Source organism: Pollicipes pollicipes, unplaced genomic scaffold (assembly GCF_011947565.3).
Source record: "Pollicipes pollicipes isolate AB1234 unplaced genomic scaffold, Ppol_2.1 Scaffold_6806;HRSCAF=8064_pilon_pilon_pilon, whole genome shotgun sequence".
NCBI lineage: Eukaryota > Metazoa > Arthropoda > Thecostraca > Pollicipedomorpha > Pollicipedidae > Pollicipes > Pollicipes pollicipes.
The window spans coordinates 1-27,380 of NW_023596943.1; the positions used below are offsets into that span (position 1 = coordinate 1).

Consider the following 27,380-nt stretch of genomic DNA (forward strand, 5'->3'; position numbering starts at 1 on the left):
AATAAATGGGACCCGCCAAGAACAAAGGGCCATCCATTCAAATAAGACATACTCACGACGCAATGTGTAGGGCTCTGAACGATCGAGTGCGCCAGAACAGGGTAACATACAAGGACTCCGTCAAGAGTTTGGGGCCCTCCATTCAAATAGGAAATATTCAAGACCCAATGTAGAGGGCCCCCGGATGATCGAGTTTGCCCGAGCAGGTTAACAGACAAGGCTCCCAAAAAGAGCGTAAGGTCCTCCATTCAAATAGGAAATATTTAAGACCCAATGCAGAGGACCCTCGAAAGACCCAGTATCAGAGCAAGTTAACATGTAGGGCCCGGTGAAAGCGTAGGGCCTTCAATTCAAATAGGAAATACGTAAGACCCAATGTAGAGGGCCCCCGATTGATCGAGCGTGCCCGAGCAGGTTAAAAATAGGGCTCCCAACAAGAGCCAAAGGTCCTCCATTCGATTGGGAAGAAATAACGATCCTAAATAAATGGCCCCAGAATGATGGAATGTGCCCGAGTAGCGTATCAGAAGGAGCCCGACAAGAGCGCAGGGCCCTTTAATCAAATAAAAAGTACCCAAAACCCAGTACGGAGGACCCCGAAAGATGGAGTATACCCGAGCAGATTATCAAGTGACCCACACAGGAGTAGGGCCCTAAACTTAAACACCAAGGCCCAATATATAGGGCCCCGAACAATCTAGTGTGGCCGAAGCGGCGAACAGATGGCGTCCCCGACAAGTGCGTAGGTCCCTCCATTCAGATAGAAATACCCCAGACACAATGTGGAGGGCCCGAGATATTCGAGCGTGCCTGAACAGGTTAACAGATGGGGCTCCGGAAAGAACGTAGGGCCTTCCGTAAATATATGAATTACCCATGGCATGACATAGAGGGCCCCGAATTAACGAGTGCGCCAGAGCAGGTTAACAGATAGGGCCTCTTAAGAGAGCGGAGGGCACTCCAATAGAAAGGAAAGTACCCAAAATCAGACGTAGAGGTCCCCACGATTGAATGGGCGCGGGCAGCTTATCAGATGGGGGCCCCGACAGGAGCTTAAGGCCCTCCATTCAATTAAGAAGAACCTGAAGCCCCGTGCGGAGGGCCCTGAAAGATGGAACGGTGCCCGAACAGGTTATCAGATGACCCAGGTAGGGGCAGAGGGCCCCAAATTCAAACACCAAGAACCAATGTGCAGGGCCCACCAGCAATCCAGTGTGGCTGGGGAGGCGAACAGAGGGGCCCCCGACCAGTGCGTAGGGCCCATTCAGATAGCACGTGTCCAAGGCCCAATATAGACCCCCCCCCCCGAACGATCGAATGTGCCCGAGCAGGTTATCAGGTAGCCCCCCCCCCCCACAGAAACATAGGCCCTCCCCCATTCAAAACAGAAGTACCAAAAAACCCAGCGTAGACGGTCCTCGAACGACTGAGTGTGCCCAGGCAGGCCATCAGATGGACCCCCGACAAGAGTGTAGGCCCCTAAGCAAGTGACAGAGAATTGGAAACGCCTTTGACCAATGAAGAGGACCCATGGACATATCGCAAGTGTGTTAGGTCAACCGATACCCACGTAAAGAGCCCCTGAGCATCTATTGATCAAAATATGACTGGTTTATAGTGAGTTGATGGATTTCGTGATCGTTTCATGCCTACCACGCATAGAGGTGACTTTTCGCACGGGATTCTGCTTGTTTGCACTTGCCTCCCTCTAAGGCTGACGATTCGCGTACGCTTGACACGTACAACCATCTGAAATATTTTTGGAGGGTGCATAAGCCCGGTGCGTAACCGCCTTCCGTTCTGGAGGGTGTATGAGCCCGGTGCGTAAGCGCCCTCCGTTTTGGAGGGTGTACGAGCCCGGTGCGTAACCGCCCTCCGTTCTGGACGGTATATACGCGCAGCCCCCCCCCCCCCCGATATGACCAATTCGACAATTTCATTTTCCTTGACCTTGATCGCCCCATGGCTAATGAAATGGCAGTGTTTTAATGAAGTTCCCATGGCGTCACGGATGCCTCGGTGACTGACATAGTCACCCTGAAGCGGCCTGTGCATGTTTGCGGGTGCGTAGGTCAGAAACTAGATAGGTTTAGGTCTTAAGGACAAGGCTGTGAGGTGCACCAAGCCGTCTTCAAGACGACCTTAGGTTCAAAGCTCCATACAAATGTGGGGGATTTGGTACATATTTCCAAAAAATGTCCTGGTGGAGCGTTAGGAGCAGCTACATCTTACAATAACTCTGAGTAGCAACATAACAGCACCGTCAAGGTACAAGGATATCAATCTAAATTATCTTCGAGTCTAAATTACACTGTCCACGCTTTGTACAGCACTACACTTCTTCCTTGCAGTCGCCACCGCCGATGTCATGGCAACCGCCGTTGCACCTCTGCTGGTGCGAATGTAAGAGCGCTCATGATTGACCCAGCGGCGGCAAGGGCCTGTTACCAAGAAGCGCAGTGGTTGAAGTTCGAATTGGTGCATCACCATGGACCATGTGATACTTCCATTCCCAAAGCCAAAGTGCTCCTCGAAAAGAGCCACTATGGGAACCGCCATAGGGAAGAAATCAAAGCCATAGTAAAACGTTTTGTTGAATTCACGAAATAATAGCGCCATGACGCATATTTTTCGTCGAAAGAGTATTTCAAACTTTCGTAGCATTTAGTACCCAAACATTTTGATAAATAAGTGTTGCAAATATTACGGACACATAAGTGGAAAAAGCAAGGCAGATTAAATGCAATACTTTCATAGCGGTGAGCATGAAGGCAAATAAGACTTCTCCCGCAGGGCCGACTACTTCAAATACAAATTATAAGCTATTCACAAGGATTTCGAGAAAATTGGTATTGCTGATCAAATCATACGCGTCTGATTTTAAAATAAGTGAGAAGTACAAAAAGGTGGCATACTCCTTTTCAGCGTTGTCAATTGCGGGTGGCCCGTGCCGCACCACCAAATATAAAAACAACTGCGCATCGGTCGCGATAGTTCTAGGCTGCATGCACCGACCTCGTTACCTTTATTAGGTGGACACGAGTGCATACAGAGCCAGAATGTGCCTGTATGTGCTATAATATATGCACACACACATACCTACGGACATACCTACAACCCACAGCGACAGAACAAAACGAGACAAACACAGAACACTCACTGGTTTTCAAGCGGAAGGGTGGCAAAAGAAGAAAGCAGAAAAACATGTCCGTCCTTCCCCCTCCCACAACAAAGCCTATATGAGACACTCGACCCCTCGCAGCCGTCATTCCTGCCCATGGCTCGGTATCCCCGCCGTCCTAGGGCCACTCGGCGTGGGCGACCCCGCCTGCTGCCCCGGCTTCCGCTGGCGCGGTTGGGGTAGGGGCTCGCGGGGCTTTACACCCTCCCCACTGGTCAGGCTCGAGCGCAATTTTTCAGGACGACACTTCTGAATATAGTTCCGGAATTCGGCGATCAGAAAATTGATTTTAGTTTTAAATTTCAGGTACTATCATGGAGAACGGCATGTAGAGCCCAGCAGCCGTAACTTATACTAGACTAGCGGATAGCCGAGCTAACATGCACGTTATGCAGCTGAACTAACTGCTCAAGGCCCCAGGACAAACCAACACTGATACATCATGAGCACGCTGGGTACCGCATCTATTGACGTTAGTAGGGTCTGTTAGTCCGTTCCCAATGCTTACGTACCGTCAATGGGGCTGGAAATCGGTCACAAAAAATTAGCCTCAGCCCCCTTTCGCAAATCACGGCAGACCCCGTGTAGCAAATTCTGGCTGCGCCTCTGCCGACCTTGCGCGAGGCCAGTACCTGCGGGGCGTTCCGACCCCGCACTGCCGTAATGAGCCCACGCGGGCCGGGCCGGGCCGGGCCGGGCCAGCGGGCCGGGCCAGCGGGCCGGGCCGCCTGGTGAGGTACGTTCGCCACCAGGCATCATAAGCCGCTGCCGGCGTCGGCAGCGACTGTGGCGCGGCCAAAACATCCCACTGGGTGACTAATGGGGCTAGCAGTGCAGGCATGTGCAATCATCAAATGTACTGGACGGATGGGTGGGCTGGAATGGATCCGGGCGCGACGATTATTCACTGATGATATGTCGCCGGGTATGCTACGTTTTGCTTGGAAAGATATCGCGAACGAAGATGGTTAGTTTCTATGAAACGTGGCGCGTGTCTCTGCCTCCGTTCATGAGGATGAGGCTGTCGCTATGGAATCAGGGAATCATGCTGTAGCAACATTGTTATTACTTACCTCTTGGTAATTGAGAAACAAAGCGTGTAAGAGCGGGGTGGTCTCGGTGTGCCAAACGGCCCCGTGCTGTCCGACCTGGCGGACGCCCCGCGCAACCGCCACAATGCAGCCTGCCGGTCCCCGGACACCACTAACCACGTGACAAAGCCGTCTCGATCGCCCGCACCCCAGGGAGTCATGCCGCTTTATGCAGGGAAAGGGGGGGGGGGAGCAGAGGTGGCAAAAGGGAGACAAATATCGACTGGACGGAACAGGGAGGACGGACCGCGAGAACCACGCCGGTGCACAAGAGAACGAGCGGGTGGATGGTTGGACGGACCGGCGGGCGGGCAGGTTTCGGCTCACTCACGTGGTTGGCGTCCAGGTGAAAGAGGATGACGACGCGGCCGGGCGTCACCTGCTGGCCCGGCTTCCGCAGGTCACACACGTTGACGAACGTGGCCCGGTGCAGCTGGTAGGTCAGCAGCTTGGCCTCCTTGGGCGGGATCATGGCCCACTCGTGGATCTTGTCCTGCTCCACGTACCGCTTGGCCCGGATGAGGCTGCGGCGGCGGGGGTGGGTGTGGGGGACAAGGAGGGCGAGTCAGGCACAGAGTCGGCATGTGTCCGGCTCATGCCGCGCGGCGGCAGTGTCCACGGCCGGCAGGCCGAGCGTCAGAGGCGTGCGTGCACACTCTCCAGCCGCAGCTCACATCGGTCGAGCCAGCCACGACTCCGAACCAGCCGCGCTCTCCTGGCCAAGGCAGCCATGCAGAAATTCCTTGGGTACAGCCTATGACACCTTGACACCAGCGGGCTGGCTATGTTGTGTTATGAGAAATTTGTTGTTGTGTGTTGGAGTTTACGGGCGCAACGACCGCGGTGGACATTTGGCGTTCATGTGTTATGAGAAAAGGCACATTCGCAGCAGCCCTGCTGCTACACAGTGACACACACACACACACATGTCGGGCCCCAGGTGCCGGCAGCACACGCGCGCGGCGCCTCCGGTCGAGTCACGCCGGAACTGCACCCCACGGCCACGGCACCAGTCTCGTGGGAGCTCACCGGAAGATGCGGCCGGCGCGCGAGCCAAACCGCTCCTGCACCACGTTCTCGGCCACGGCCCAGCCAAAGTTCTGGAGGATGCGCTTCATGTTGAGCACGTACTGGCCGCCGCCGGCGTCGCCGTAGCGGGACAGATAGGGCGTCTCGCCCTCGCCTGCGACACGGGCGGGACGTCAGAGGTGCGCAGGGCGAATACGTGCAGGTCCGGGGCGACCCGCGCGATACGCGTCTCCCATGATCCATCATGAAGCAGACGTGTCATTTCGTAGCAAAAAAAGCGGCAAGGAAAGGCCCTAAGTCCGGTCCATGTCTCCTGGTCAGCGGCGAGGTATCCCACTGCCTGGCATCAGCAGCGGAGGGGGGAGTGGGGCGTTCATTGGCTCACGCGCAGTTCCGACAGGGCGTTCTCTCCCTGATGTAGCAATACTATCCTCCCCGCACTGGAATGCAAAAGCGTTCCTCACGCCGCCCGGCCGTCACCGCCCTGTGGCGGCCGGCGCTCACGCGGCAGCCCCACGCCTCACTCACTCATGATGCGGACGTACTGCTCGCTGTAGCTGACGGCGTCAGCGTGCACGGTGCCGGCCAGCCGCGCCAGCCGGTCCTTCAGCTCGGTCAGCGACACCGGGTTGGAGGTGGGTGCCCAGGCGGGACTCGCCTGCGCCGCCAGCGCCATCAGGTGACGCATCACGTCCGCCGCCGGCTCGCCGCACGTGCGCGACACCGAGTGCAGCACCAGCTGGTCCCTGGCAGGCGGGGCCCAGTGAGGGTCGCCACCCAACCCCGGCCAAGTGACGAGACATGAGCAACAGCGATGTCGACCAGGCACCTAGAGAGGCAGCCGCTTCATCAGACCATAATGAATGAAAAGCCATCTAGCATCACGCACCGCACTACGTTCCGCAGCGTAATGGGTACTGCATGACATTCATATATGAACTAGGAGCATCTCACACCCAAATGAAGGCTTGAACACATCCAAACAAACTCCAGAGTAAGACCGAGTGACGCTATATTGCTGTGGACAGTTCAAAGGCCATGTGCCACAGGTTTGATACTGACCTGAACTCCTCGTCCAGCCGGGAGAAGTTGACCCGCCACCTGACCGGGTCGGGTGGCGGCGGCCTGCCAGGCTTTCCGTCCACGGCCCGCTGCACGACCCCCATGTCCAGCTGCGGCGGCGCGAAAGCCCGCTCGCCTTCCACCTCCAGCAACTGCGGCACGCCCTCCGCGGGCGGCGCCACCGTCGCGTCTGCAGGTGGCGCTGCAGTCGCGTCGGCAGGCGGTGCCACCGTGGCGCAGCGCTGGAAGTACTGGCCGCGAACCATCTCGAGGAATTTGTCTCGGATGGTTGCTGCCGGCACGGCCTTGCCGCCCTCTGCGGGAGCGCAGGCCGACACCTTCAGTGGAGAGAGCGCAACACCTCCAGCCGCCAGCGGCGAGCGTGGACGTCAGCGGCGGTGGTGGAGCGATCCGACACAGCACGGACACAGGCGACCGTGTCAGGACGCTCCCGGGAGAGGTGACAGGGAGGGGGGGGGGGGGGAGATGGGACTGAAGATCACACATGGGGATGCAAAACAACGATCTACATAAGATGGCCCACGACCACGAATAACATCTCAACATAAAAATTGAAGCACAACTTTCATAGCAAAGCAGCCAGAGACAAGAAAAGACAGGGAGGCCATCCCCGCCAGCAACCATAAGCAGTAGGCCATCGCGTGCCACGACACTGTGCTCATCGGCGCTGCAATGGATCCGACCAGACTTGCCCGAGATGACTAGCCCCTGATCAAACCATGCTGCATGTGCTTTGCATTGGCCAAATGCACACTGCAGCATTGCAAACAGCAAAGCTGCAGACTGCAGATGGAGAGTACCGCGGCGTCCGTCATGGACCGGCACAAAGGGCCGGTCGATGTACCGAAGGGTCTATACGGACAGCCTTCAGGGGGGGGGGGGGGGGATTGTGGACCCCACCTGAGGCCAAGCAATGCTAGTTACCAGGATACCGACGAAACCGCTACCATCCACGTTGGGTCCATGCGTTACGGCAAGCGCAGACCGGGGGTGCGTAGCTGCCAATCACCTTCCATAGATTCGTTGATCCGTTTGGTAGCACGAACAACGATGTTGAAGGCGGTGTCCTGCCCTTGCCGCAACAGCTCATCTAGCAGCACCTCTTGTTGACTACCGAAGCGCGTCCTGATCAGCAGCAGGAACCTGACAAGAGGACAATGTTTGAAAATAACGGCACCCAATCAGCATGCGCACTGAGCTAATGACGCTCAGATCAGATGGCGTGTTTCTTTGGTAGACAGGGCGTCTATCGAGTTTAGTTCAATTAATAATAAGTAATAGTAAATGTACCTTTAATACGACTTATTCAATCAAAACCAAATATGACGTTTTAAATACCAAATAATGGCAAATTTACAATCATCTGTGTGAATAAACTCTTCACCTTTTCTCCATTACCATAAATCCAGTCCTGATTACCAAGGGTCAATCATCAATGCACAAAAGACGACACTGTCTTCTCAAGCTGACCTTGAAAACAACGTAAGCAGTTTTCCACGAGATCATGCCCGCGTACACAAACAAAGATGCCACAAACGCCATGTCATCGCAGGCCTGATGGCCTTGACCGGTGTGTGAGATCGGCCCGCTCAGCAGCCGTACCTGGAGTATCTCAGCAGCAGCAGCACCCGCTGCGGGTGCAGGGTGTAGTCGGCTGCCCCCGTGCGAGCCACACCGAACGTCACCAGGTGGTGCTGCAGCAGCACCTGCACCGCCAGCTTGACCTGCAGCAGGCGTCGACGGCAGCCGTCAGCGGCACCGGCCGGCGGCGGCCCAAGAACGTGCGGTCACGGGACGCCCACCGCACACACCGGTCCCGCGTCAGCTAACGATGGGAGGCGCCTGCCAGCAGCAGCCGGCGGCGGCCCAAGAACATGCGGTCACAGGGTCACGGTCACACATGCCCACCGCACACACCGGTCTCGCGTCAGCTAACGATGGAAGGCGCCTGCCAGCAGCACCAGGGTATGAGTGGTCTGCCACAGCAGACGCAGCCAAGTCGCCGCAGCGGCACAAGAGACACAGAGCCAAAACACGGAAACAAGCCATGACACAAACCGGAGGTTTCAACTGGGTTGATTGAATTGAACATAACGCCATATTGTAGCTTTAATTTCTCCCCTATGGCGTTTAACACACTGACAATTTTCGAAGCGCACTTTGGCTTTGGGAAAATGAGGATCACATGGTCTAAAGTTCAAACTTCAACCAATGTGCTTCTTGGTAATAGAACCTTGCCGCCCGCTGTGCAATCACAAACGGTTGTTGGTACTGACGCCATTCATACCAGTAGATGTGCCACTTTTAAGGCGGCAGGCTCACAATGTGCGGGATAAAACAGCTCAAAAGTAGTCCTGTAAGCCGTGACAGCTGAAAACAGCCCACAACGTATTTTGCCGTTGCTGTGATGACGGCGGTCGCGACAAATGCACATGCCCCGGATTCGGGATACACTCTGGAGTTTCCAAGAAAGCAATAGGTGCAGTGCCGTTACAAAATGTTGACAGCGTAAATTGAACTCAAAAATCATCAAAATTATTATACCTTATCATTATTACACCTTAATGGTGGTGCGTTGGTACTACCAAATGACATTATAAGACTAAATGGCTCTGACTTTTCACCAAATTGTTTTTTTAATACAACAAACGTGGGGTACTCGCTTTAACCCTGGGTCTGTTTCTTCGCTCTTCAGAACGTGGACTGAAAGGGTGTGAAGATCGTAATAACTTCACCTGGCACTGCCAAAGTTATGAAGACACAGCTTACTGGAAAACACCAGCATATTGCCCCAGCAAATCTCGCGATTGATACTAGTTTTTGTGTTGTTGTGCCAATAACTTACCCCATTATGCCAGATCAAAGGTCAACTTTGCCTATCCCCCCTATCAGGGCAAGGGTTAATGTTCAGAATGTTACAGAAATCCCTCTTTACTTATTCCATGCCCTGTGATTTCTTACAATTCCTCCCTTGTGCTGTCACAATTACAGTATTGGCATTTTAAGAGCCCAATACTGCACGAGTACCACATTCTGGTACCCCAATAGGACTGTTCTAGCCCATAGCAATGTGGCTACAGACAAAGAGCATAATCTATTGAATAGTCTATTGACTTCTGCAAAGTGCAAAATTGGCAAAATGCAATGTGCTCTGGATCTGTTGTGTCTCAAAATGTGCATTTTCTTTTCAACATCTCAACATTCTACAAAACTTTGCATCGCAAATGATTTTTCATACACCTGAACCATCAACGTCACTGTTTTCCTATGGTCTGAACTACCCTAACTCACCTCATTGCGCTGGTATGGTGAGTTGACTACGATGGCCATAAGGGGGCGTGTGCCAGCCACAAAGAGGTACTTCACCACAGACTTCACAACTGGTCCAAAGGTGTCCCCAGCCACCTGAGCACAAAGCTGACCCAGCACTTGTGACATGGTGCTTCTGGCACCAATGCTGCACCTGGAAGCAGGCATGCCTTAGACAAGATGAACAGAAAAGTACAGTTATTATGATATTATGATACATCTACTCCCTCAATGAAATTATGCACAATGAGTACAAATACAAAAAGCAAGCCCAATTCACCACAGATTGACAACGAATAAATCAAAATAACACAATAGAGCCAAGGTTTTGAACTTCATGAACTTTGAACATAATGTTTCCATTCAAGTAATTTCTGCCTTAAATGGAACGGTGACACTTTTTGAAAGATCAAACAAGTCTCAAGGTTTATGGCTCCTCGCCTTTCTGAGAAGTCGCCATGCATGCAAATGACGTTTAGTTGTCAGCTGATTTAAAAAAATAAATAATCCATTGCCACCCTATTTCAGTTGGATGAATTTTTGGGATCACATGCTAAGCAGTGCTTGTGTAAGCCCAAACAGTGCCATACGCTTGTAAAATTATCCAGGCGACCAGCAAAATTTTCAGCCACAGACATAAAATTATCCAGGCTCACACCAGAATTTGGTGGCTTTCAAAGTTCAACTGTCGCAATACCCAACACGTCCTCCGTCCTGCCCTCCTTTCCAACAGCCTGCAACCTGCCTGCAACCTTGTTGGGCTGAGACAATCACACATGATTAACATGTCACACTAAAATAAATTTTCTAAACACTGTTCAGGCTTGAATACACTTTCACAACCACACAGTCTAAATGAGGCCTTCCACATTACTATGTGCTACTTACTATATGCTTTGATCCCCAGAAATCCATCCAGTCAAAATGTTTGGATCAAATGCACAAAAAAGCACAACATCTTTTGCAACCATAAACCTTGAGAGCAAAACTGTGCAATAATTGCTAAATAATTGCCTGGGCCTGATAAATGCCTAGGCTAAATAAATGATGGACCTGATAAATGCCTGGGCTAAATAAATGTCTGACAGACATCCTTAGGTTGATGGACTGGTCGAAGATGCAGAACCTCCACCTACAAGAAGCCTACAAGTTATTCAGTAAGAGAATTGCTGGGGCTACCAAGGATGGCTCTGTCAAGAAAAGGACAAGACCAAAGAAGAGCCTGTACATGAGCTCAAAGGTCATGCAGCTGAAGAAAAATAAGGAAGGACTATGGCATACATACAGGTGGGCACAGGATACTTTGTCACCTGTTTCACAGTGGTATGTCAGTGTGAGAGGGGTTCCTGACAAGACACAACTCAGAGGTGACAATAGGACACAAAAAAGAGCTGAGAAAACCTTGAGCTCACTTGCATTTACAACTCATTATGCACACAGGTTGTCAACAGTTGGGGCACTCTTCCACATCTGGTAGCATTGTCAACCAGAGGTGAACAGTTGAAGTATAGCCTTGGTATACACTAGGTTGGCATCCTTTATGACATTCTGCACTGAACCTTTCCATGATTTGACACTGTATGCTTACCAGATCAAGATCTTGACAAGGCTGGGACTGACAGGCCTAGTGACCTTTCACAGTTTCCAACCACCATAAAGTAAAGTAGGCCAAGATGTTCCCAAAACAAGATGGCAATCTTTCCACCACAAAAGCACAACCTTTTTACTTACTTCTGCAGGCCTCTGCTTCTGCATGAGAAAGGGTTACTTCTAATGGAGATAATAAAGTTATATGAAAAGGTTACCTGCATGGGAAAGGTTATCTCTCACATGTAAACTTCCTTTTCTGCTTTAACTATGACCATGTACCCTTGGCCTGGCATACTTACACCCCTAAACATTCTTGTGCAACCTTTATTATGGTAATCCATTTGGGGTAAATATCTTTCAGTTTTGCATCAATCTTTTAGCACTCAAACTAGGACAGCTACTTCTGACATACTGATATTGCTATGCATGCAACACTTGAACGACACGGGGTCAGTTGTTTCAACACGTGTGACAGAATGGGGGAAACATCATGCCACACTTAACATGTGCAGCCTTCGGTCAACGCCCACAAACCCATGATCTGGCTTTAGCTAGCTACGCAGCTGCCGTAGTTGCCTTTACAGCATAGGATGACAATGTTTTTTGCTACAGCGCACCAAGTAACCTGTGTGCCCCTCCGCACCGTTTACCTTGAGTGTGACACGACTTACTTGCCGGCTTTTTGTGTACACTTACTTACATTTGGTAGCAGCGGCGCCGAAATTGAAAGACGTATAGATGTGGACATCGATTCCATCTTTTCATTCTATGCACGCGTGCATCATGTGCTCGACATATGGGCATGCATTCCCGACAAAACAAGCAGTTGAAATTGAGTACATTGAATTCTAATGATTGCTAAAGACCTTGAAATCCTAAAAAGCAGAATATAGTATTTATCTAAAGTTGTGAGCTTAGCGTTGACAGCAATAATCCTCCGTCAGGACCTTAAGGTTGGCAAATTGAACGTGCAGGATGGTGGCGAAACATCTCTATTAAGCCGTGCGCATGGCGCTGTTGAGACGAGCGATGACTCCAAACAAAATGTTCGTTTATTGGGTTTGCCAGTTGTGATGGTGAGCAACGGTTTGGTGGTTGTTGGGGTACCCACCCAAGTACAGCAGGTAATGCGACAGGTAATCCCAACGCTTTTGAAGCGGTTGATGATAAGCAGGTGATCCTAATGTCTGATGCCTCATTATTTTAATTTCTTCCTTATCCGTGCGAATCCCAACAAGTGACTGTCTAATCTACGATTAATAACGATTCGTTATTTTCACTCATTAGGGTATATACGTTGTTTTTTAATTGTGGAAATATTAAGTCAAGTCACATGCATAGTATTAAGCCATAACTGTAGCAAACAAAGTGGTGACATTTTCAGCATTCATTGAGCCCTGGATGCTTGGATCTGTGCTACAAGTTGCATGGATTTCAGTTGTTTATCAGTACACAAACCATTGTCAGCACTGGTTCATCCCTCTTTTTGGACTGCTATTCTTTGCAACCTTGAAAAATTTATGTCAGAAAAATTCAAGCACATCAAGGATCAATAATTCTGAACTTGTAACCCTGCAAGTTGGTCTGCAAAAAGTCTGTCCACAATGGTACAATGCCTGCATGACATGTGGGCATTGAACCTTGCTCTTTTATGCTTCAAATCAGGCCAGACCACATTGCTCTGATTTATTAGATTGCTTTGCCTGACATGAGCATTCTTGCTAGCCACTACCTTTGCATCATCATAATCCTCAAAAGTTTTGACTGGGGTGGCATGAATGTAAACTGTGCAAGACTCTGGATGCTTAGATTGGTGGTGTATGTAGGCTGTAGGTTTTGCCTGAATGTTGTTGCTATATGGCACATGTTTGGCATGATTTATGTTTTAGCAGTTTGGCCTATAAAAATCATGCATATACCTACCTACCTACCTACCAAAGGCATATTTCAATCACCTCTTCCATATTTATGTCAATCACAAGATGGCATTGGGGCATCCAGAGATATAGCAATGCCCTTGTGGTTTGACTGGCATTGCACCGATATCAGCTAGTATGTTTTTTATGTCACTGGCTCTGTTACAGATAGGTTGTTGCTTATACTGCTAACATGTGGAAGGCTTAATAGGACCAGTAGTATGACCTGGGTACCGTGGAACACTTTAGATATGTTGTGTGTAATACAATTTAGGTATAAAGCAAATATTAGCCATGCTGAGAATATGATTTATATCTTGATGATCCTGCATGGTCTGACTTCAATGGCTTATACAAACCATGTTCTGCTATATTTGTATTTCTGTTCAGTTTCTGCATTTTTTTTACTATTAGGTCCTGCCAGTCAGCTTAAACCAGTAAAATCTGACTAGCAAACATTGACTGAATATGTTAAGCTTGTTTTGAACATTTCTCTAGGTTTTTGTTGCAATTACCATTGCTAGAAAGTAAATAACAAGAATGTGGAAGCAATTTCACTCAATTTTGGCAGGCTGAAATTGCAACATTGATTTGTATAGGGGCAAATATGGAGGCTGCTGCCTCTGCAGGGTAGTAAAGGAAGGAATGCTGCTGCAATTATGAGAAAAGATTTCTTATGCTGATAGTTGTCAGCCTTCATTTCACCAGGATCTGTAAGCTAAATGACATTTTCCAGAAAACATTGATTTTCTGTTGAAACGTAAGGTTTTTAGCTGTGCTGTGGACACATGTGACAGGCAAAGGTCAGACTATGCCAACAGGCATGAGACACTTCAAGCATATGGCCATGGGCACAGCTTGAAATACTGAGCATTCACAACAAAACCATTTTCTGGACAGCATCTTTTAACCAATATCCCCTGGTGCATTGTAATCCAGAATTTTCACCATAAGAATTCTGAACTCATAGTGCTAAAAGCTCAGGGGTTTGGTGTCTTTCTTGGTTATGTCAGGTTAGCTGCCCTGGAAGTCATACATATAGTTTCACCTTGGACTGAACACAACTTAAATTAGCACACCACAGGCATTGTACTATTTTTGTGTGTAGTTAGATAGCATGGCATGTTCGTGACATTGTTTCTATATGTCTGCCAGTTTTTTATCTGTCAACCTTTCAGTCACTTGCAAAGTAATTCATACAATACAATTTGGCATGAGTGGGCACATGCCTCCCCAAGCTTGTATGTGCCCACCTCTGAAAGCACTTTGCTACATATTGCTCAAAGTTTTGTTTTGTATCATTTTTGCTTGCTGATAGTCTTGTAGTATATATTGATGTGGTTTTCTTTTTCAGACATAGAATCGCCTGACAATGCCTTCAAGATGTGTGGTGCCAACTTGTCAGTCCTGGTATGCCATTGGTGGCAGACACAAGACGAAAAGACCACGGAATACACACTGTTTTAGATTCCCAAAGGATCCAGCTGTTCGTAGCAAGTGGATTGAAAATTGTCGACCAACAGCCCCATTTGAAGCCGACCTATACGGGATATGTTCGAGTCATTTTTCTCAGGCAGACTATGATCCATCTTACCTCGTCAAAAGAACACTCATGCCTGACGTCAAACCGCGTCTCAAAGAGGGCGCTATACCTTCATTATATCTTCCATCTTCCCCCCAAAGGTAAGAAAAGGTCATCTACATTCCTGTAAAACGCAAAAAAGATCATATACCAACCAGATTTCTTGCGGAACAATAACTTTCAGGATATTTTTCCCTTCCTCAGCCCGGATCAGACAATATGCGAGAATAACCCAGCCCTTAAAACCATGCGCTATTGTGGCCACCAGGCCTTGTGTAAATTTTCAGAGTTATCTTATACGGTTCAAAGACGTTGAAATTAGGAAAACTGCAATGATTTATCGATGCACCTACCAGTATGGAAAGGTTTTACGTGAGGGAGACGTGCGAGAGCTTAAAAACCAGAACGGGTAAGCACAGCGGCAAGGAACGTGGATATCAGCCACTTGAGGTTATCGATGTACGTGCCGGACACAGGTTTTTGTTTTGCATTAGTTGAGTGGGAAATCTTAGATTACGAGGCAAACTGGAGAAAATGAAAGATTATGGATGGTATCTTCATTTCCACAACTGCCAGTGACAATCCCGTTGAAATGCAAAAACGGGGGTTGCCTATAACGAGTGTATATAATCATATAAACCGTAAGTTAGACCAAAAGGAATTCATTAAAATCTTAGGATAACCCAAACTAATGTGACCGAACTGAACCCGACCCAACTCAGCCGAAACCAGAGGACAGGAAGCGGCCCCGCCAAAACTGACCTAATCAAAGTGCTTGAACGCGTCTTGCCGTTAACGTTTGTCTGCGACCGTTTGTCTGATACCGACATGTTAACAATGGATGAAACATGAATGCGATTTAGGGCTAATGTCGGCGTCTCGGGGTCCGCATCTGAGTCCGAATCATGTAGGGAGTGGTGTCAGAGACATTGTATCTCAATTTGGTTACTCTGAGTGTGATGGCAATTCATCGGTAAAACAAAGCGATTTACTTAAGTCCCGTGAGTCGAAATTCCAAGCCGGGAATCCCGACTGCCTAGGGCGTTCGGACTCCTACCAACGCGTAGATTCCACATCCCATCAAGCTCACTATCGCTGCGGGATTTCCTCGTTTCAGAGTCTGTTCCCACTTCTGCAAACAATCAAGAAACATGTAGCATTTTGACACCTTAATTTGTATGTTGTTGAACGTAATGCAGTATTCTTTGCTGTAGGTTTATACGTATACGCATCAGTGAAGTTAAAAATGAGTTCATACCGCGGTTTTTGCTCTCGTGCTCTCTTGGGTCAGGATTTTTCAAATTGCAGAGAACTTGCCAAATATTCCAATGGACCAAATGCCCCATAGAAGTTACGAAGGGTCAAATGCACACCGCTATTTTTTCTCATAGAACACGGTTCTGTAAATTACAGCCCAGCTCGCCCGCGAAGAGCAGGAAGCCCGAAGGGAAGGAGTAGGATGGACAATGAAACCAGTAAGCCATCTCGTGACAGCCGTCGATCCGCGGCGTCTACCACCAGGGCCAGTCGTATCTCCTTACACCAGTAAGAACAAAAACTTACTCCATGCTGCTCCGTAAGTCGGTGTGCGTATGTGCCAGCGCGTGCAATTGCGGGCTTGTTTGTCGTCGTCTACCAGCGCTCTTTCTTGAGCTTCTCGTTTCATAAAAGATTGTGGCGCTGTAAATGTGTATGTTTTGGCGTTGTAAGGTCTGAAATACCAATGGTCAACATTCTTTTTCAGAAATAAACGTCCTGTTCCCAGAGAAGAACAGAAGAGGAGAAGTAAACGAAACGTAAACGTATCACCCATCAAGGCCGCTCAGCCTGGTCGGAAGAAGGCGAAATCCACCACGAGTTATAAGCCCCGTACCTCAAGAGGCAAGAAGAGCTCTGACAATATCGTCTCAAAATCAGACAAGGAGCATCCACCCAAACAGAGCGTTGAAGCAGGCACTGTGACTGCGAAGGGGTCGCCTGCTGAAGCCAATCACGTGCCTCAGAAACCTGCGAATAATTTGGAGACGGTCCCCGTGGCGCAGGACCATTCGGACGCGGGAAGCCTGCATTCTGATGGCGCGCATGACCATCCCGAGCACGGCGAAGCTGACCAAGACGCGACTGAAGACAGGATTCCGTATCCGGTAGACGTGCCGATGGAGACTCTGGATGACCACATAAACGTTTTGAATGACGTGGTGCGCCCTTTTGGCAGTAAAGTGAAACACGTTGACCCGTCGGCGCAGGGCACAGTCCCGTATGCGCCTGGCGGGCCCATGAAAACCCTGGATCATCTCGACGCTGCGAGCGGCGGAATGCGTTCAGCTACAAATGCAATGAAAGGTGCGTTGTCTTTTGGCTTTTTTCTTACAGTCCAGTTGTCCGTGGACTTAGTAGAGCTGCTGCGTTTTGTTTTGCTGCTGTTAGAGCGCTCTCTCGGCTGTGGAACAACACCTTACGGCGCCATAGGGGACCAAATTGTATCCGGTAATCCATTCGAGTCACCGCATCCAACTCCGTTAAGCTTGGCTCTTAGTTCTGAATGGTGATTGCTTGCTCGTTTAGTAAGTTGTCTTACGTTTTCGTAGTTGTGGTCATGTGTTATGTAAGGGCTTCTAGATATTAGTCATGCAAGCCAAACTTTCCAGTCGTAGGAATTTGAGCGTTTTTGACATATGAGAACGTGACTATTTGTGATTCACGGTATTCTTATCACGCTGCGTATAATGTAGTATAATTGTTGCATGGCAACTAGTTGAAGTGTGTTCCGCATTCTGACCATGTTTTCGGTGACCGACAAAGTTGAAGGGAATATGCGGCACTTCAAGATACTGAAGCAAGCATCAGAAGTGATTAAGTATGCCACTGATAGCTGTTGGTATACTTCTGAGGGGAAAAAGCTGCTCTAGACAACCAAATTTCGCTGTTTAGTAAATATGTTCCTCAATGTGTCATTGTGCCATTACGTCACTGTTTCTTGCACAACATTGATTGAGAGCAAATTGTCGGCCGTTATATCTGGAGGTCGTCCTCACGAACGCCAGATATGAACGATCAGACAATAATATTTGTCTTAGTCTTGGTCGCCGCATAGCCGATGCAACGACAGGATTTCAGTGACATTATTATTGTGGCATGGTCATGGTTGGTTGAGTTGGTATTGTGGCATGGTTGAGTGGCGTTTCTATTTTGTCATGGTTGGTCTTAAGTGAAGTTATGGTTGCAAGCGCTCCCGAAAGGCAATATTACACAAAACTCCCCAAACACTCCACACGTTACTTAAAGGAGTTGTTCCACATTGCCATAGTGTTTGAAGCTGAAATAGCCATTTGTAGAATCATTCAGTGCGATTCGCATCCCTGCTCTTGTTGCGACCTAAACTGGTCTAGTTTCTAAGCTACACACCCGCGAAGAAGGATTGTTTCACATTTCTGTGGGATTTTGAACTGAAATAGCCGTCCTGGAGATCATTCGGTATAGCTCGCATCCACGCCCTTCCCAAGGCCTAAACCCCTATAGTTTCTGAGCTACAGGCCCGCAAGCTGGGGGGGGGGGGGGTATTTCGGGGAGAGTATGTTAAGATTACATTGGCTTCCCCGACGTCATAATAGCATCATTCAAATCCTAAACTATGCGGCAACGAAGACCGAGAAAAAATATAATGGTCGAGTCGCTCATGTCTGGCGTTCGTGAGCACGTTTTCTAGACGTACCGGCAGTCAACTGGCTCTCAATCAATGTTGTGCAAAGTACGATGACGTAATCAAACAGTGACGTATCAGGGAGCATATTTACTAAACAGAGAAATTGTGCTGTCTAGGGCAGTCTTTTCCACTGAAAAGTACACCAGTACTGCTAAGCGGACTTGTTTTATCATATCTGATGCGTGCTTCAATATCTCAGAATGTTAAACATTCTCATTAAGATAGACCCGTCGAGAAGTTATCCCCAAACACATACCCCGTAACACAAGCCCATTTTCCTTTCTTTTCACAGCTGAAGACTCCTTTGTCAACCGGATGAAGGAGATATTTCAAAAGAAAACTAAAATCCGGCGGCTTGAAGAGAAATGCAAGCGCCTGCTAGGCGACGTTTCCGCCAGGCGTGTGGACCCCCGGGCTGTGAGCGTCGATGCCGACACCTATGTGGTTTGCGAGAGGGATGGCACGGCTGTCAGCGGCGAGCCTGTGAGCGTACAGGCTTCCACAGAGGCGGGGGATGAGCCTCTGGTGGTGCTAAGGGAGCAGGCGCCGCCTCTTAGCTTCGTTGCTAAACTGAGAGAGCATGAGCTGTCCGACGAGATGACCACGTTTTCACCGTCGGACTTGCAAGAGGCGCTTTCCGTGAACCAGCGTCTAAAAATTCAGAACCTCTCCATGCAGGCGGCATTCCTCAGTTGGGTAATCAAGAACAAACGGCTGGGGGACATGAAGGTAAGGCTGGCACAGGAGCGATATCGGCGGAAAAGCGCAAAGGTGGTGACACGGAAACGATTGAAGGAGCTGCTGCGGCTTGAAAAGTCCGTCAAGTCGATGTTTACTGAAGCGCAGGTAAGGGCCATCACCAGGGACTTCTCTGTCAGCCTCCATGAGAAGAAGAAGGTCGTTCAGTGGGGAGAAGAGGACGTGATCCGGACGCTAGAGCTGCGTGCCATCAGCTCGGACGAAGTGCTGAATCACGTGAAGCGAAACATGAAGATACCTCTGCCGAGTATGCTGACTGTGAAGCAGCGATGTCAGAAGTCCCCAAAACTGAACGAAATGTACAGGGCAATCACGACCAAAAGGAACGCCGAGCCGCACTGTGGGATGTGCCAGCGCGCGCTGAGCACCATCGATGACGTGGCCGAGGCCACTGTGGGACGACCCAGCGACCTGGCTACCAGCCCTGCAGAACGCGCTGCCGCCCTCGGAGCGCCGCCACGCAGCAGCTCAGCTCACGCGGCGAAAAGGAAGCGAGGGAGAGGGGCGTCGGTGTCGGGAAGGTTCGCCTCGCCGCGGAAACAAACCTACGAAGCCGATTCCGAGGACAGCGACTCATCGGACTCGATTGCCAGTGGCTCATCCGGGCGTTCGGAAGCAGAAACGCTCGAATTCCGTGCACATGCGAAAAAATGGCCACCAAAGAAAACAAGCATCCCACCCCCAGCCCGTGTTCTCGAGCAGCCAAGAAAGTCGTGGTATTTTTGAGGATATGTTCAGCTTGTCTTCACGTATCATTGGGGAAGGTCGTGGTGTTGCTTCTTCAACAATGCACTTCATTGCTCTGTGAAGAGCGTGCGGCATGTGAGGGACGACTCATTTGTCATGGACGGTGAAAACACCGTCGGGAAGCTCTGGTCACGATTGGATGGGGTGATGCGTTGCTAATAAATACATGTGTCGTTCAGTTCCGCAGCATTCGTGTCGGCTTTAGAAACGATGGAAACCAAGCGGCTTCAGAAGAGGCTGGTGATGCCGGTTCATTTCGTTTACACAACCTGATTTGATTTTGGAAGGGAATGTTGCAGGTTTGGACGCATCGAGGCAAGCAATGGGTATGCCGAAATACGCTCAGTATTATAACTATAGGTTTGCTGTAAAGCGTGAGATTGCTTTAGATCAGAGCATCTCACCATTCGGTAAGGGACGCGTTATGACCGGGGCAGGCGGCGCGTCCTAAAGCTCAAATTATCACTTTGAGTTAACATTCTGCACTACCAATTGACCACTCAGTAAACAGGCTTTATCAATAAGTCATGAATGCGGTCGTGAAACGTTTTTATGACGCATGAAACGCGTGTTTTGTGGTGGTGAAACGAGTATATCCATTGCTGCTGCTTGCTTTGCCATTATATTTTGGGAGAAAAATGAGCCAGAGCAACGTGATGTTATGTCCCACACATGTCCCACACAGTGTACCGGCTGTTTCACGGAGATATGTCGCTGTCGGAAGGGGAGTACCTGACAAGGCACAATCCGGAGGGGACGAGAAGACACCAATGGAAGCTCAGAAAACCTCGAGCTAGAACTCTCGTCCGTCGTAACCCATTCAGCACGCGGGTTGTCAACGACTGGAACGCTCTTCCACACCCGGTCGTGTCGTCGAGCTCAGTTGAACAGTTCCAAGGCTAGGCTTCATACGCACTGGGCTGATATCATGTACGACGTCCCACACCAAATCTTCCCATAATTTGAGACTGGTTACCGGACCGGAAGCCTGGCGAGACCGGGACCTACAGGTCTAGTGGCCGTTTACAGTTCCCGATCACCATGCAAGATAAGGCAAATTCAAAGTACTCTCCCACTAGCTCTGCATGAAGGCTACCCTGCTTTTGCACAGGACAGCATAAGCCGCTTTGACGTAATTCTTGTCCGGCCTTGGGCCGGAAGTAATTGTCCCTTCACGAAAGTGACAAGACCGTCGAGGGAAAAAAGAGGCCATCCATTCGCCCTCCGAACGGCATTGGGCGGCCTCTGTCCGGGGACGAAGTGGAAAGCAGCGTGAAGAATCTGATTGTTGCTACTGGTGCACTTTGTGGCGTGTTGTGCCGCTTCTTGGTGTAATTGTTGTAACTTGACCCCTGGAGTACATGGAGTAGGTGCATCAGTGGACTACGCTGCCACACGTTATTTTACTGTTTCCAATCAAAACTCGGTTGCGTTCTGCATCTGAGGGCAATGAACAACCGATACGTTGATTACTTTTTGATACTATTAGCATGCTTTCTTCTCTTCTTTTATTTGCCAATCCAGCTGGGCACAGAAAATTCTGAGGTTCATGAGCGAGCATTCCATGATTTTCTTGAAACATATAACAAGTCGTATGTAAAAGGCAGCCAGGAATATGAAAAGCGGCTGGCAGCATTCAAGGTGAGTATGGGTTATCAAGTCGCCTTCTGTGGCATTGGTGTCTAAAAGTTTGCACCAATTTTTGTTATCCTATGTAGACAGTTTTCTCAGAGTATCCCTGTATGTTTTTACAACTTGTTCAGCCAGTTGATCACCTCCATCTCTTGTTCCCCTCTAAGTGTTAGGATTGGTATCAAGTCATGATGAATTGATTGGAAATTCAAAATCCAGAGTGTATTAAGAGGGAACTAGAGGTATATACCTCTGCCAATGTTATATACTCAATCAATGCTCTTTTATTAATATGCATGTAAACAAATTTTGACAAAGAATTGCAGCTTGCACACTGCAGGATCTATCAAAAATGTGAGAGTGGTCTCATGTAGAAATGTATTGCACTTGCAAAATGTTTGAATCCTCATTCAGTGAAGAAATTTGAGTCATTTCTTTTCATAGGAAAGTTGTGCCCCTAGGCAAGATATATAATCATGCGATACTTTAATAATAATAATTAGTGTTGTATGTTTTCATTCAAATCACTTTTTAGGTGACCAAAGGGGTCTCTACACATTCTACTGTTTCTGTCAGGCATATATTGTAGTTTTTGAACATATATAACTCAAATTAAATGTTTTTTTTCAAATGACAACTGCTCAACTTTTGAGGAAAAGTTTCCTGTTAAGTTTGTGTCAGTGGGAAAAGCACCATGGGGCTGCTCCCATTGTCATGCAGTACCTGCCAACCCTGTTAGAAAATGTATGTGTTGTATACACCCTGCAAAACGGAGTGTTGCAAAGTATCAGGCTACTACACCCCTCAAAGTAGAGGGTGTACCAGCACCAGGCTTAAACATTTATCTAAAAATATGTGGATGGTTGTGTACACCTAGCGCACATACACTAACAGTCATGGAGAAAAGCTGGTGCAAACATGCAACAGTGTCATGCAAAAGCTTCACGTAAATGCCAGCCACATCAAGACCCAGTTCTTTCAACAACTAGGGAGGTGTAACCAGGAAGCCATGCAAGAATTTGGTCAGTTTTGGAGATGTTGACATCAAAGGTTAATTGGTGCTCATGATTAGTGTGCTGTGTTTGGATAAGTCAGTAAGTTTGAAAGACTATACTTGGTTCCACCAATCTGATTGTTATGCTTTTAGCACCATACATGAGATTACTTTTATATGTAGCCAACCTATCTGCCATTTTTTGCTCAAAAGGGCAGATTATAGTATCAGCATCAAAATATGCTAGTATAGCACTCCACTTTGCTCCAATTCAGGGCAGCAGCATAATGGACAACTTTACCAGCATAATGATGGTCTGGCATAATGATGGTGTGGCATAGTAATGACATAATGATGGTGTAATAGTGGCCTGGTGTAATGATGGTGTAGTGATGGCCTTGTATCATGATGGCCTGGCATAATGATGACATGATGATGGCCTAGCATGTTGATGGTGGCTTTGTAGATGAAGGGTGTAGATCAGTTATGCATGCCAGAGGTTTGAATCTGAACCATGGGGAACCATGTTTTCAGATCAATGCCAGCCTTGGCCTGGACAGAAACCTTATTGTGTTTCATCTCACATCAAACCTTTTAAATACAAAATTCACTGATTGGTAAGGGATGAAAGAGTTGACCCCATCTTTAATCCATGTCAGAGACACTGACTGGATTTACCTTTTCACTGCCCAAATAGGCATCATTTGGATCAAAGAGATTTCTGAATAATGTTCAACACCTACAAATATGGTGTGCATGTTGCATAGTTCTGTTCATTCTCAGTGCGTCCTTGCCATCGCCATGGCTCTCTGCTGGCCTTCCCACGACGCCCTTGCTCTTACGCAGGAGAGCCTGGCGCGGGCGCGGCGGCTGAACGCAGCTGGCGCCGATGACGCGCACTACGGGCCGAGCAAGTTTTCCGACCTGACGCCAGCAGAATTCCGGCAGCGGCAGCTAACTACCGGAGCCTCCGGTGGCCGGCGGACACTTATGACCGCATGGCGCCGCCGGCCCTCAGCCCCGCTACGTCTGCCGGCCGGCCTGCCAGCCCGCGTTGACTGGTCAGTGGGCCTGGTGGATCCAGGGGGCCAGCCAGCCGCAGCCGGCCAGGCAGCCCAGGGAACCACCACCCCAATCGGCGGCCGCCGCGTCCCCGGGGCCGGGGCGTCTGCTGGGCGCCTCCGCGTCAGGCGTCTCTTTGCAGTTCAGTTGAACTGGCGATGGAGGAGGTCAACTGCAAATACACCGTTCCTCTCCCTGCATTTGCTTTACCACTGCTGCCTCAAAGATCATGTTTTTGTCGGTGCACTTGTCAATGTGCAGTTTTTATCTGTTATATGCATGTATCTCAGCTGTATGTGTTCAATCAACCCGTTTTGCCCCGGGAGTGTTTTTTACACTGACTCTTATGCTGAAGTTCACCAATGGATTTCATGCTGAGGTTCATGGTAGATGTGGACGCGAATCACTTAGGAATGCTACATGGCCTTGCTGCTCTGCTGTGTTACCATCCACAATCGCTGCTGTTGGTGGCCAGGCTGCCGGTGTGGCACTGAAGCGCGCGCCACGTGTGACCCCTGCGCGGTGTGCCTCGCAGGCGGGACCGCGGTGTAGTGACACCGGTCAGGAACCAGGCCGACTGTGGCGCCTGCTGGGCCTTCAGCACGGTCGAGGTGCTCGAGACGATGCATGCACTCAAGACGGGTAACCTGACCCAGCTCAGCGTGCAGCAGGTACGCCCGATGGCCGGGCCGCGGGGAGGACGTGGTCAGTACGCGTGATGGTTGGACCGCAGGGGGAGGGAAGGGGTCAGTACGCGTGATGATTGGACCGCAGGACATTGGACACACGCTGTTGCCCCTCAGTAGTGCCTGTTCGGTGCGGAGTCGTGCAGCTGGCCATGGCCGGTCCACCCCGCTGCCGCGTCCCGCTGCCATGCCCCGCTGCCACGCCCCTCTGCCACACCCCTTGCCACGCCCCTCTGTCTTCCGTCCGCAGGTGATCGACTGCTCGTCCAACAACCTGGGCTGCACGGGCGGCGACGTGTGCTGGGCGCTGGACTGGATGAGCGCGAACGGGATCGTGCCGGAACTGCGCTACCCGCTGACCCTGCGTGACGACGCGTGTCGTTTGCAGAGGTCAGTGGTGCTGCGTACTTGTGCATGCGTGCGTGCGTGCGTGCGTGCGTGCGTGCGTGCGTGCGTGCGTGCGTACGTACGTACGTACGTGCGTGCGTACGTGCGAGGTGGGACAGGTCATTGGTATGGCAGGGTAGGCGCACAGGTCACCGACGTGGTATGTAGCTGGCAGGGTGTTATGAGGAGCGATTGGTTGGGGTGGTGTATTGGTTAAGGTGCTTGTCTCTGGTCTTCCGGTCCTGTGTTGGGAGAAGCTATGGTGGTGTATTGGTTACGGTGCTTGTCTCGGGTCTTCCCGGTCCTGTACTGGCATCCCGGGCACTCCGCTGCCACATTCCGCGTGGTACCTGATACAGATGTCCCGTCTCGGAATGACCCTGGCAGTCAGACGTTAAGCCACCGATCCTTATAAGAGTCGCATGCAGGTGTTGATGGCATATTGCGTCAGATGCAGACGGGTGATGTACAGTGTCAGGTGAGCCTGCTCAGGTCAGCGGTCAGTGGCACGGCGGGCGATGGTGTGTCGGTCACAGCCTGCGCCATGGGCAGAGGGTCACAGGCATCGCGCTTCATTTGCCGGTGTCAGTGACACGGTGTGCCATGTGGGACTGCGTGTCGATCAGTATGAGACAGAGGGTGCCGGTAATATAGCTGTTAACGCGTCTGCGCTAACCACTGCGCGTCTGGGAAACTAGAGGTGCGGGGTTCGATTCCCGCGATGCCCGCCCTTCCTGACAGGATGAGAGGCAGGCGACGCCTTATAGCCTCGGCAGCTGAGTGCGTGATGAAGCCACAATAACACGCGATGTGAGGCAGAGGCAAAGGGTTATGTGTCAGGTGCAGCAGCAATTTTTATGACGCAGAATGAAGTCACAGGTACGTGTTATATTTCTGTCTATTGGCTAATGCTGTAATTTACTTGCTGTTGTAGATTGGTAGCCATCCATGTTCAGTGCCGTAACCGCGTCGTATTTCGCCTTTCTCCATAACTCTGCGTACGTCTTACAGCTCCGCTAGCGGCGTACTGCTCCGCACGTACCATTGTGACTCCATGGTGGGGAACGAGGAGGGGATGCTGCGACTGCTGGCCACGCGCGGACCGATCGCAGTGGGGGCCGACGCCACCAGCTGGCAGGACTACGTGGGTGAGTTGGCTGGCGGCTGGCGGACCACGTCAAACCACCGGTGTCATTCTGAGCATCCTCGAGTTGAGGTCGGGCCCGCTTGCTGCCTGCGACGCCATGGGTGGCCTTGGCGCCATTGTATTGGTCTGTGGCGACCGTAACGCGCATGGATCGGTTTGTATGCTGCCCCTCTGGCGCGGCCAGCCGTGTCTGCGCGTGCGACGCCGCGGGTACAACACTGTGCCAGTGCCGGTTCAGGCTCGAACCTTCGGAGATGACGTGACTGGCGAGGTCAGGGCGCTATGGCTGGCGGGTTAGGACGTCGCGTCACGAGCTCCCCGTGCTCCGCCAGGCGGCGTGATCCGATTCAACTGCGAGGGTGAGCTGAACCACGCCGTGCAAATCGTGGGTTACGACACGACCGGTCCCGTACCGTACTACATCGTGCGCAACTCGTGGGGCGCCGACTTCGGTCTCGACGGCTACCTGCACGTGGCAGTAGGCAGCGACCTGTGCGGTAAGAGTGGCGACTGTGAGGCAGCATTGACGTGTGGATGTAGAAGCAGCAGCGTTGTACTCTGTGATAGTGGCGCTTTGTGTGGCGCAATCTAAACTGGGACGCAGGTCTGCACTTGGTGGGATTCTGTTGACACTGGTTAGGCAGTCAGGCAGAGCTCTAGATGGCGCTGCATGTCGTAACATCCAACCCTAAACTGTCGATGCGACCATACTTTTGGCTAAAGACAGCTTAACCAAGTGATGATGTCACTGGATGATGGCATTGTCACATTGTCACAACGGAAGCTGGCCATGTTTGAAAAAACATGGCCAGCTTCCGTTGATACCACGCCGTCGCCGCGCTGAGGACAACTTGTTGCTAAAATAGCTGTCTGATTACTGTGTCGATGAACTCCCGAGAACAGGCTGAAGAGCTCGCTCTGTGCCGGCGCAGGTCTGTCTGAGGAGGTGGGCTCCATCACATTGTGAGGCTGGCCTTCTCGACGCCGGACCGTCCGGACCCAGCCGGTCCGCCTCGTCGCCAGCCTTGCGGGAACAGATCGCCGGCCGGTGCTCTGCCCAGCCTCGGCTCCGGCCCCTGGCGTTGCGCGTGCGCGGGTCACGGGCCGGGTCAGCAGACCTTCCGTTCTGGCACGTCCATTATGGTGCTGATTTACCTCGGTCGAGGTGATCATATTGGATCCACGGCCAATGGATCAGTGTGCGCCTTCCCAACGGTTGTGTGTACTTTCATTTGGGCTGGGCTCAAATGATGAGGGATACACTTGTTTTTTACTCGCAGACATTGCGGTCCGAAGTGTGTGATACTCATACTTTTGCTAAGGCGTATGTTTTGGAAAGGACTGGGAGAAAAAGTGATACTCACAAAACTTAGATTTCGGAAGATTCTCGCTTGTTGAGTGGAGCGTCTCATGCATATCTCAAGTGCCACTGGTGAAAGTGTTGTACCGCTGCTGTGTATGTTTGTGCCGAGATACACATCC

General features: G+C 50.3%; 3 protein-coding genes across 7 annotated transcripts; 2 read left to right on the plus strand and 1 right to left on the minus strand.

Annotated features, from left to right (window-relative positions):
• Positions 1 to 4,603: 4,603 nt before the first annotated feature.
• On the minus strand, positions 4,604 to 11,917 carry LOC119108841 (DNA-directed RNA polymerase III subunit RPC3; the record flags this gene model as incomplete). 4 transcript variants are annotated; one of them, XM_037232382.1, is given in 8 exon segments in its annotated part: positions 4,604 to 4,796; positions 5,302 to 5,455; positions 5,830 to 6,047; positions 6,364 to 6,679; positions 7,394 to 7,527; positions 7,987 to 8,108; positions 9,676 to 9,847; positions 11,901 to 11,917. In XM_037232382.1, coding segments are annotated over 7 exon segments (1,284 nt in total), but the record flags the coding sequence as incomplete, so codon positions are not given.
• Positions 11,918 to 12,351: 434 nt separating this feature from the next.
• On the plus strand, positions 12,352 to 20,170 carry LOC119108843 (uncharacterized). 2 transcript variants are annotated; one of them, XM_037232386.1, is made up of 5 exons: positions 12,352 to 12,407; positions 14,554 to 14,882; positions 16,195 to 16,326; positions 16,526 to 17,124; positions 18,777 to 20,170. In XM_037232386.1, the coding sequence occupies exons 2-5, from the start codon at positions 14,572 to 14,574 to the stop codon at positions 19,967 to 19,969; spliced, it is 2,235 nt and encodes a 744-aa protein (XP_037088281.1). In that variant the 5' UTR covers positions 12,352 to 12,407; positions 14,554 to 14,571; the 3' UTR covers positions 19,970 to 20,170. The 2 variants fall into 2 exon arrangements, with proteins under 2 accessions (XP_037088281.1, XP_037088282.1); XM_037232387.1 differs by having other exon boundaries at positions 12,354 to 12,419.
• A 3,436-nt stretch (positions 20,171 to 23,606) lies between these two features.
• LOC119108840 (cathepsin O-like) lies at positions 23,607 to 27,108 on the plus strand. Its single transcript, XM_037232380.1, has 6 exons — positions 23,607 to 23,677; positions 24,214 to 24,349; positions 24,615 to 24,754; positions 25,763 to 25,899; positions 26,231 to 26,395; positions 26,831 to 27,108. Exons 1-6 carry the CDS (start codon positions 23,607 to 23,609, stop codon positions 26,863 to 26,865), a joined length of 684 nt encoding a protein of 227 aa, XP_037088275.1. The 3' UTR covers positions 26,866 to 27,108.
• The last annotated feature ends 272 nt before the right edge of the window (positions 27,109 to 27,380 follow it).

What these genes read in the sequence shown, in the direction of transcription:
- LOC119108843 (XM_037232386.1), top strand. Translation starts at nt 14,572, where the DNA reads ATGCCTTCAAGATGTGTGGTGCCAACTTGTCAGTCCTGGTATGCCATT. An exon ending in CTTCCATCTTCCCCCCAAAG is followed by an intron (nt 14,883 to 16,194) that starts GTAAGAAAAGGT and finishes TGTAAATTACAG; the next exon opens with CCCAGCTCGCCCGCGAAGAG. An exon ending in AGTCGTATCTCCTTACACCA is followed by an intron (nt 16,327 to 16,525) that starts GTAAGAACAAAA and finishes ATTCTTTTTCAG; the next exon opens with AAATAAACGTCCTGTTCCCA.
- LOC119108840 (XM_037232380.1), top strand. Translation starts at nt 23,607, where the DNA reads ATGACCGCATGGCGCCGCCGGCCCTCAGCCCCGCTACGTCTGCCGGCC. An exon ending in CCCAGCTCAGCGTGCAGCAG is followed by an intron (nt 24,350 to 24,614) that starts GTACGCCCGATG and finishes TTCCGTCCGCAG; the next exon opens with GTGATCGACTGCTCGTCCAA. An exon ending in CAGCTGGCAGGACTACGTGG is followed by an intron (nt 25,900 to 26,230) that starts GTGAGTTGGCTG and finishes GTGCTCCGCCAG; the next exon opens with GCGGCGTGATCCGATTCAAC.